Source organism: Chrysochloris asiatica, unplaced genomic scaffold (genome assembly GCF_000296735.1).
Source record: "Chrysochloris asiatica unplaced genomic scaffold, ChrAsi1.0 scaffold00207, whole genome shotgun sequence".
In the NCBI taxonomy this organism is placed as follows: domain Eukaryota; kingdom Metazoa; phylum Chordata; class Mammalia; order Afrosoricida; family Chrysochloridae; genus Chrysochloris; species Chrysochloris asiatica.
The window spans coordinates 2,560,210-2,571,174 of record NW_006408725.1 but is presented as its reverse complement, the minus strand read 5'-3'; the positions used below and the strand labels follow the sequence as shown (position 1 = coordinate 2,571,174).

Sequence of the window (10,965 nt, the reverse complement as noted above, 5' to 3'; positions counted from 1 at the left end):
TGAATAAGGAAGATTGGAGAAGAATTGATGCCTTTGATTTATAGTGCTGGAGGAGAATATTGAAAGTGCCACGGGCTGCCAAAAGAACCAATAGATCTGTTTTGGAAGAAAGGCAGCCAGAGTGGTCCTTGGAGGCCAAGATGACCAAACTTTGTCTCTCATACTTTGGACATATTGTCAGGAGGGACACGTCGCTGGAGAAGGATACCATGTTTTGTAAGGTAGGAGGGTCAGAGAAAAAGAGGAAGCCCCTCAATGAGATGGATTGGCCAAGTGGCAGCATCGATGGACTCAAGTGTGACAACAGTAGTGAGGTTGGCCCAGGATCGGGCAGTGTTTTGTTCTGTTGTGCATAGTTCACTATGAGTCTATGCTGACTTGATGGCACTTAACAACCACAACAACAAGGTCAGTTTGAACTCTAACTTAACTCTTAACTTAGGCACTTAACAAGAACAATAAACTTTTATGGGGAGAATTGTATAAGAATGAAAAAACATTCATGACCTCTCATCTTAGTTTTAACTTTAGATTGTGAATGGTGGTAACTATAGGGCCAGTGATATTCTTACTGGGAGTACTAAAATGCAGCTCTTCCATTCAAGAAAGGGATCTTGCCTTTTACTGATTAATAGTACAGTGAGGCAGAGTTTCCAAATGAGCAAAGATTTATTATTGCAAACAGGCTTGCAAGTAGAGACTAGAGGGCTTAATGCAACATTTATTTCTTCAAATAAAGGCTTTATTGGGTTTTTAAAGGTTTGGGGTAGGAAAAAGACATCTTGTTTATTCATAGGGATAGGCAGAGATTACCAGGAAATGACCCGTTTAGGAAGGGTCACGCTAATTGGATGTGTGAGCAGCATTTCTTTAAGATGGATCCCATCACAAAGACCTCTGATAGGACCAGGACAAAACTTATTTTGAGATGTTGAGCATGTGTGGTTATTTGGGACCCTAGTTCAGACTGTTCCGAGGGGCTGACATTCCCCTTTGCACCAGTAGAAGGTTTGTCTTTTAAAAAGTTCTGTCTGGGGTACTAGGTAAACCAGTTCCACCCATAGAATATCTCACAAGGAAGTAAAAATACAGAATTTGTATGGGTGGTCTTCCTTAATGACAAGTCCCAGAAAATTTGGAATGTTTATGGGTGGTCTTTCTTAATGTTATGTTCTAGGATGTGGCTACTCAGCTATGTGGCCTGGGCATGTCCTGCTCATCTATACAATTGTTCAAGCAAACAGGGGAGCAGGCATCAACATTCCTCAGGATTTTAGTCACAAGATTTCAGTCAATAAGTGGCTCATGTTTAATCCTGATTTTTGGAACCGTCTTTCCCCCTGTCTCAGTATATTAAAAGAAAATAATGAAATTCTTTTAATAACAGGATTTTTTTCATTGATATTAAAGATTGCGATTGTTTTTCTCTTTTTTGGTAGTTCAATTTAGCGTGTTAAAAATTTAGAATTGATCATTTTAGTATCCTTAATGCTAACTCTTCTAATTCCTCCCTACAAGAGTTTTTTAAACATTCCGTTTTTGCCCATTTTTGTCCCTAATGTAATATATGTACTTGTATCTCAGTTTTTGTAAGTTTTCTTCCCCTTACCTTCTTGAGTTGGTTTTGGAAGTTGTAGTAGAAGGAACATAATCAGAGAAATTTACAACATAGAAATTTGCAGCCAGAGAGATTTGGGTTTGACTCCTAATATATTTATGCCCTTTGACATGGGCAAGTTATTTGAGTATAATAATTTTGAGCTTTATCCTTGTCATGTAAGATTAAGATGATTATACTTTGTTATTGAAAAATGGTGGCTCAGTGCAACCTGCATCAAGAAAACAAACTACTGGGAAGCAGAAGCATGATAAAGCAAGAAAGGCTTACTGTATTACAGATATACTGTAGGTGAAGGGACTGCATGTTCTCCAGAGATTTATAGGGATCTTGGGCATGGGTGGGAGTCTGAGGAATCTCAGAAACTTTAGTAGTATTCTTTGTATCTCAGGTGGTATTGATAGATCCAAGGAATTTCAGAAACTTTATTGCTATAATAGTTCTCAGAGTAGGGGTTAACTCTTGTTTAACCTAAAGGAAGTTAAAAACCACAGTGTTAATTTGTAGTTGCCTTAGCCAATTGAGCTTTCACCTATTTAAATATATTGTTGTAATAAATGCAATAATTTAATCCTGATATATAACAATATGCTCTATAAAACTGATGAATTTTCTTTCCTTCCCCATTCCACCCCATTGGGATGAATTTTGTTTTATACGCTTATATAATATACTTTAATGATCTTTTTATTGCCAAAGGGAATATTTTAGTATATTCCCTTTGGTTTCAATAGGAGTATGTTTTGATGTAGTTTGTTATGTGATTTTTTTTTTTCCTTTTTTGGTAGCCTTTTTGTAATCGGCTGGTAAGATTAAAAAAAAACATTGCATACAACATTAATTCTTTAGCTTAATCCTTTGGTAGGAGATATCCTAACGTCTTTGCTATGTTAAAAATTAATTGAAGTTGATAGGCCCTTATTACATATTGAGAACTCAGTTTAAAACCCTTCAGGAAAACATAAAATGTTAAGGAAGATTCCTGTTTTGATTTAAATATATATAATTCTTCAGATTTTTCAGTTAATCAGTTTTTAGTTCATTATCATTTTATTACCTTCAAAGATACTGTTTAGCAAAAATATAAATTTTTAAAGTAAATCCCTAATATCAAATATAAATTCAGAATTTATTCATATTTCCCTCCTTTTGTTATATCAATTGAAGTTTTACTTTTAAATCATTAATAAGCAGTAAGAATACATTAGTATGCATAGTTTGCCTTAAAAACACATGTTTGTAGTCTTTTCTCTTGGAAAGACTTATCTAAGAAAAAATTAAAACTATGAAATTAAAAATCTAGTCTCATCACTCAGGTCTAAAGACAGTGAAAGAATTTCAGCTTGAATATGAATATATTTTTTGGTTATTCAGACTTTTGAGAACAAATGTTTATTAGTCAAATATTAGACTTCTACCTAAAAAGCTAAAGATGCTTATAAGGGAGCACAGAGATGATACAGAATATGAATATGAAAGTAAATACTGCTTCGCTTTCATTTTACATTTTGTGTTCCATACTTTCAAGAAAATTAAAAAGGGAAGGAATCTAGTAGAATGCATGGTAAAAGATCATTTATCAATTCAAATACATATCAAATAAATATGAATATAGAGAAGTTCTTTATTTTATAATAATTAGTATAAACAAAAGAAATATTTTAATATAATTTTCATTAACTTTTGTTATTTTCGTGATTTTATAGGAAAGAAGCAACAGATTTTCATGTTGACCATCAATCAAGACCCTTTTTTAAGTAGGTACTTAATTTGAGAGTTAACAGTATTCTGGAACGTTATATTTGCACAATTCAAAAACTTGTTATATTACCATAATCTGTCAAAAGAACCAGAGTGATATTTTGTAACTGCACAAATTTTTTTTTAAAGAATTGTTTTCTCAGTTCTTTTGTTAAATTATAATTTGTGTATCTTATCATTAAATACCTCAAACTTTAATCAAAAGCAAATAAAGTGATTCGTTGAAATTATATGGAAGTTTCTTTTCTAGAATTCAACAGATTAAGAAGCTAGTGATATATTTCATATTGAATGTTTATTTATTCAATATATATCACTCTAAAATTTTGAGTCTTATATGCATAAAGTAATATTCATAGATTCCTATACTTCAGCTAGTTAGCTATATAAATTTTGTTTCTTGAAATAGAGCCTGTTTTCTAAATATGTGGAACATAAGTAAGTTTAAGTGCATAATGTGTATGCTCATATTACTATTGACAGACAGAGACGTGTTTATACCTCTGATAAGGAAAGATGCTATATATTAGCCAAACTGCCTTGATAGACATGCCACACAGAGCAGTGGGTTTTTAACAAGTTTTATCTATGAAAATTGTTATCTTATTGATTATTTCAAATCAATCATAAAATATTCCCAAGACTTGTAGGAAACTCATGAAAATTATACTTTGTTAGGGAGTGTGGTGGCACCATAGGCTAAGCACTGGACTTTGGACCACAAGGTTGATAGTTTAAATCCACCAGCTACTCTATGGGAGAAAGATGAGGCTTTCTGCTCCTGCTAAGAGTGGGAACTGACTCCACGGCATTTAACGTTCTTTGTTAGAGTCTTTGTTTCTAACATTGAATTATAACATCTAGTTTTAATGTATTATATGTAATGACTGTGGAGTTCTGATGTGGCACAGGACTGTTAACCACAAGGTGAGTGTTTCAAACCCACCAGCCACTCCTCAGAAAGTTAGACAAGTTGCTATGAGTTGGAACCAACTTCAGGGCACTTAACGAATTCAACAGCACATAACCACCAACCTTAACCATATAACAACTATTCAGTACATTTTAATCCAATGGATGAATAACTCATTTCCTGCTATTGGGGAAAACATAACAAAAGATGCAGCTGCAGTAATTGGAAATAGTTTCATGAAGCAGGATCCATTATGGTCAGGCTCCTGTTCTCTCTTCATTCTATACCACATTTATATCCTAGGCCTGCTCCACTATGTATTTTGGTTAATCTTTGTTAACAAGACACTTAGATTATCAGTTTTTTGAAGGCGGGATCTTGTTTTATAGTGTAGATTCTGATATAGGTAATCACAAGTGTTTATTGAATGGATAAATGCTGCTTTGTTCCCTTCACTTGGGTTCACTAAGTCTAATGTTTTGTTTGTTTATGCAGTGAAGACATAGCACTATATGCATGTGGGGGTGTGAATACTTTGTACATACTATTTCTTAAAAATAAACTGGAATGATTTACATTGGAAGCACAAGGGAGGGGTAGGTCATATAAATGTGGCTTATGAGGGAAACAGTCAATAGTTAATGGGCTTAAAAGGACCTGTCACATGATGCTTGCTCTTTTCTCCAGGAGGGTTTTGTCTTCTCTGAATTTGCATGGCAGTTACTCATGGACTTAAAAAAAAACAACAAAAAAAAACCTTTGTCCCTGCTAAACACAGTAGGAGGGATGGTATCACTTATTTCATAGTTAAACTTTGTATAGATACTTTGTGTACATACAGAAGTTAAAAATATAATGATTTTTTATGCCTTTCACAGTGACTCAGTACTGTATTTTTAGTAAAGAACCTCTGTGTGTACTTTAATATTATTTTAAGGTAGGCATAACCCAGAGTAGCTTTTATAAAAGGATATTTTTCTTAGACCTCTTGATTTCTGTTTTCCTTATTGCTAGAACAAATTGAGTTTTGTTTTGTTTTCAATTTGGGGATTATATTATAAACATAATAAGATAAAATTTTACTACAAATATATAATAAGGCATTAGTTTTCTCACTTTATTATGAAACTGTATTTGACTGCCATGGTAAACTACAGAAAAGTAAAAAGAAAGATCCTTCAGAGCAACAGAAACAATATACACTGTAACTCAGTTTGTAATGATTTTTCTGCTAACAGTAATTGATGAGGTGTTACTAGTGGTTTGTAGTGATTTAGGCCACTGTAAGACACTCAATTGATAAAATTGTACATTTCATGTGTCTTTCACTATGCCCAGTAACTCTGATATTGTAATGTTCATGCCTGTATTAAAACAGATTGTATTGTATTCTCATAAGAAAGATGCTTCATTGACAGATTAATGAAACAAGTAAGTTCTTTACCTGTTTTATAGTGAGCTGGTCCAGTTTATTACAAGTGGCCCAGTTATTGCCATGGAAATTTTAAGAGATGATGCTATATGTGAATGGAAAAGATTACTTGGACCTGCAAACTCTGGGGTAGCACGCACAGATGCTCCTGGAAGCATTAGAGCCTTATTTGGAACAGATGGCATAAGAAATGCAGCTCATGGTCCTGATTCTTTCGCTTCTGCTGCCAGAGTAAGATGTTTTAGTATTGCTAAGTTCTGCTTTGGTTTTGTTCATTGTTTTATGTCAAAATGAAACTTTTTTTTTTTGTCACTAGTGACTTAAGTTGGCTATATACATATAATCGAGTAGTAAAATAATTTTGAACTTTTGTCTAGGATCAAACAGTGTTCCCATGATATGGTATCTTTGGGAACTATTACCTTGGTCAGGGCAGGGATATATGGTTGAAATATATTTTGTTCAATTAAAACATTTATTGGCACATTTCTTCTTCCCTAGACTTAAATTACTGACACTCATAATTATTTGAAGCGCTGGTGGCATATGGGGGTAGGCTAACACCAGGATCAGGATTTCAAACCTCAGGAGAAAAATAAGTATCTGCCTACAAATAGAGTTACAGTTTTGGAAACCCTATATAGAGTCGCTGAGTTAGACTCAACTTGATGGCGGTGGGTTTGGTTTGGGTTTAAAATTGTTTGAATTATTTAATCAATGTAAGCATAGCAGATTGTGATTATCAGTACCAATACCAGTTGTCATGGAGTTGACTTCAGCTCAGGTGACCCTATGGGTGTCAGAGTAGAACTCTGCTCCATAGGTGTGAAAATAAATGGCAGGAAACTATACCTCGCATGGTACTTTCTACTTAGCTGGGTTCAAGAATTCATTTCAGTGACCACCTCAGATATATTCACAGTTATGGGGTTTATTAGAGAAGTTAACAGTTTACAGTGCAGCATCAGAAAATGCTCAGGGCACAATTCTTCTAGCCTTTCCTCAACCATGCCCACAGGGAGGCCTTTCTCTGTCCAGGCAGTATTGCAATGCTCTTTTAGGACTGCTGATAAATGATTACGGGACACACCACTCCACCATAATAAGCCTTAGTCCAAAGGTGCTTGGCTCTAAATCCTGGGACCAGCAAGTCTAGCTACCCCAATTAAGTGCCTGGAGGCACCCCATTCTGTAAGCAGGCCTCCTTGCCCAAAGTCACTCACTTTACTTGCTCCATGGCCTGGGAAGGGTCCTGCTCTATCTCATGCTCTGGCTTTTGGTCTTGTTTCTTCCAATAGCGCAGCTTCCTGCCCCTCAGTCACTGAGATCCTTGAGTCCAAAGTACGCACTCTTGTCTCTTTTTCTTTGATGATAGTGAGATGGCTTGTTTCATACCCAGCAGAATGGCAAAATTGAGTAATCACAATTAGCCCTGTCAACAGTCACTCCCAACTGAATAATACAATCTATCAGCATCTCCCCTACCTTTTCTTACCCATGACTTATAATGACATGATGAGATGGAGTAGAATTGTTCCATTGGGTTTCTGAGGGTGCCACATCTTGATAGTCTCATCTTTCACTTGCTCAATCACTTGTTAGGTGCCGCAGAGTCTCTTCCTACTCATAGTGACCCTGCATAGGGTTTAAGAGGCTTTTAAAATCTTTGCAGGAGCAGAAAGACTCAGTTTTCTTCTGCAGAGAGGTTGGTGAGCTTGAATCACCAGCCTTGTGGTTCACAGTCCATTGCTTATCCTTCTCTACCACTTGTTGTTGTTGTTGTTGTTGTTGTGAAGTGCTGTCAAGTCGATTCTGACCCATAGCGACCCTGTATAGGGTTTCTGAGGAGCAGCTGGTAAGCTTGAACTGCCGACCTTGCAGTTCAGATGGCTTTACAGTCTGGCGCATTAACCCACAGTGCCACACCAGGACCAGACCCTAAAAGTACTGACTTTACATATACTCTCCGGGTAGACTGTGAATTCTTTGAGGGATGTTTAATTCATCTTTGTAACTATAGAGCTAGATCACAGATGTTCAAAATAATTTCAGAATTTAAAACAACAACAACAAAACTAACACGTATTGAATGCTTGCAGTCTGACAAGCAGTCCCAAGAGGTTTACCACATTTCATTCTTTCAATAGTTCTGTGTGGTTGGTTATTTCATCAGCACTGACTTTACAGAAACTGAGAGAGAATCTAAGTATTTTCCGTGGTTATCCAGATCACAGGTGGTGGAGTGAGGACTTGAATTCAGACCTTGTGCGTAACTACCATGACCCACTGTGTATACAGAAAATAGCATCATCCCTTGTTGTATACATTACAGTTTTTTTTGTTTTTTTTTAGGTTATCAAAGTAGTGGAGATATCTGTTAGAGAATTTCAAAAATAAGGAAAATAAAATTTTGTCAATAGTATTCCTATAAGCAGTGTTTGAAATTTATTTACTTATGGTCTGTTCCTTCAAGCTCATTCTTTTGATCATTTATAGACATCATCTACATAATTTTATGTAATTTGATTCTTCTTTCCATTTATTATCTCATGATATTTTGCATATTCCCAGGTTACTGTCATAAGCATAATTTTAATAGCTGCAGAATATTTGCTCATATGGATATATTGTTATTGTTGTCATGGTGACTCTGTATAGAGTTTCTGAGGAGCAACTAACTGGGAGGCTTCAGCTGCCAACCTTGGAGTTAGCAGACCAATGCTCATCCTAAAGTGTGGAACTCTTCATGGGCACAGCATGCTTTATTTAACCATTCCCCAATTTCTAGACATTTCTTTAATTTACAGTTTTTCTTCTCTTTATAAATATTTGTGCTTTGAATATGTGACTTCTTATTTCATTTTTTAATGATTTGAATTATTTTCTAACAACAGATTTTTAATTTATGATTACAAATGTATGCAGAGATTAAGTTCATTATGCCTTTATGTTTTGATCTGGAGTATCGTGTAAACATTACTATCTATATACAAGTGAAAGAAGTTTTGGTGACATAGTGGGTTACACATTGGGTTTCTAACTGCAAGGTTTACAGTTCGAAGCTGCCAGCTGCTCAGTGGGAGAAAGATGAGACTTTCTGCTTCTGTAAGTATTTATAGTCTTGAAAATCCTACACAGGATCGCTATGAGTTGAAACTGACTGGATGGAACACAACCACCACCAATGACCACCACCATATACAAGGGTCTTCAAAAAAAATCATGGAAGGATTTTATTATCTTTCAATTATATTTTCCATGAACTTTTTGAAGTCTCATCATACAGAGTCAAAAGAACTCTGGTGGCACAGTGGGTTGAGTGTTATGTTGCAAACAGCAAGGTTAGTAGTTCAAACTCCAGCTACTCATTTAAGAGAAGAATAAGGCTGTATGTTCCTGAAAGACTTACAGTCTCAGAATCCCCATGGAGCAGTTCTAGGTGGTCCTACAGAGTGGCTGGCCATGAGTTGACTAGATGGCAGTGGGTTTGCTTTGAGCAGATATACAAGTCTGTGGGAGTGTGGTGACATAGTGATCAAGTGATGGATTGGCTGCTCCATGAATGAAAGCTGTGAGAGCTGGCTTCCATAAAGATTTACAGCCGTAGGTACCCTCTGGAGCTTTCCAGTGTGTCCTGTAGGGTCACTGTGGGTTGGAATTGATTCAACTGCAATGGGGTTTTATATACAAGTTTTGAAGAAACTTTTACCTATCAAACACTTCGTAATACTTTCATTATGATGATTAATGATATCAGGATCTGAGTGTTGTTATTGTTAGGTACCCTTGAGTCAGTACCATATTCATAGAACAAAACACTACCACGTCCTGTGCCAATGTCATAATCGTTGCTACATTTGAGCCTATTGCTGCTGCCGCTGTACGAATCCATCTTGTTGGTTGTTGTTGTTGTTGTTGTTGTTGTGATGTGCCGTGGAATTGGTTCCGACTCACAGCGACCCTGTACAGGGTTTCCGAGGCTGTAAATCTTTACAGGAGCAGAAAGCCTCATCTTTCTCCCGCGGAACAGCTGGTAGTTTCGAACTGTTGACCGTGAGGTTTGCAGCCTGATTCGTAACCACTACACTACCAGAGCTCCTTATCTTTTTGGTAGTCTTTCTTTTTTTTCTCCTACCCTCCACTTTACCAAACATGATGTCCTTCTCCAAGGACTGGCCCCTCCTGACAATATGTCTGAAATATGAGAGACTAAGTCTCGCCATCTTGGCATCCAAAATGTTTTAGTAAGGTTACTATGGGTTATTAGGGTAAAATTTTATTAAACAGTACATTATATAATATACTTGACAATTTGTCAAAAAAATGTTAGCTGATCAAAGTGAATCTGAATTTTATTTTTTTGGAAAGTTACAGATTTTTATTCATTCCTGTTTGATAATTTAGGAAAATGTGAAAGACCAGCAGTCAAACAAGGAACCATGGAAGGAGAGAAGCTTTATGCAAAATATTTTAGCAACTCAAATCACAAAGGAATAGGAAAATTATTTCTATGTTACTGTACCTTTGTGTGTGAAGCCTTTGAATTAGTTGCCATAACAGTGACCTAGAAAAGAACTCTTGCAAATGTTGGGTTGGATTAATAGGTGGGACAGGCATGACAAGCTGCACAGAGAAGGCATAAAATAGAATCATTCACTTTCACTAAGAATATATTTAAGCAAAGCCTTTATATCCTTTGTCTTAAAGATTTAGTCAATATCTGGGCATTGGTAAATAGGTAGTAAGGAAGCAGTTATTTTATTTTTAAAAATTAAGCAAGAAATGAAATTAGAGGAAAATTGAGACAAACATAATTGGCCTAATAATTCCTTAAAATAGTGGGTTAACCTAGAGGTAGACATGTTTAGCATTGCTTTTCATTTGGAAAGAGATGATAGAAAAGTTCAGAACTTTGGAACCAAAATGAACTAGATTTAAGTGTGAGTTTTGCAGCATACTGGAGTCCTGGTGTGGCGCTGTGGGATAAGCACTGGGCTGGGAACACAAGGTTATCAGTTCAGACCCATCAGTTGCTCCTTTGAAACCCTGTGTAGAGTCACTATGAGTTAGAACTAATTGGATGTCACTTAACAACAACAACCACAAAAAACTTAGAAAGCCTTGTTGTTCAACTTTTCTGAGTCTCATTTTTCTCATTTGGACAATTGGTTGTTGTTAGGTGCCATCGAGTTGGTAGTGACCCATAGCGACCTTATGCACTGCAAAATGAAACACTGCCCA

At 36.0% G+C, this 10,965-nt stretch overlaps 1 protein-coding gene across 1 annotated transcript in view; it reads left to right on the top strand.

The window, feature by feature from the left end:
• NME7 (NME/NM23 family member 7) overlaps positions 1-10,965 on the top strand; it is a 212,392-nt gene that overhangs the window by 47,117 nt on the left and 154,310 nt on the right. Inside the window, exons 4-5 of the mRNA XM_006872652.1 lie at positions 3,325-3,375; positions 5,748-5,955. Of these exons, the coding sequence (XP_006872714.1) occupies positions 3,325-3,375; positions 5,748-5,955 (259 nt within the window). The remainder of the gene's footprint in view (positions 1-3,324; positions 3,376-5,747; positions 5,956-10,965) is intronic.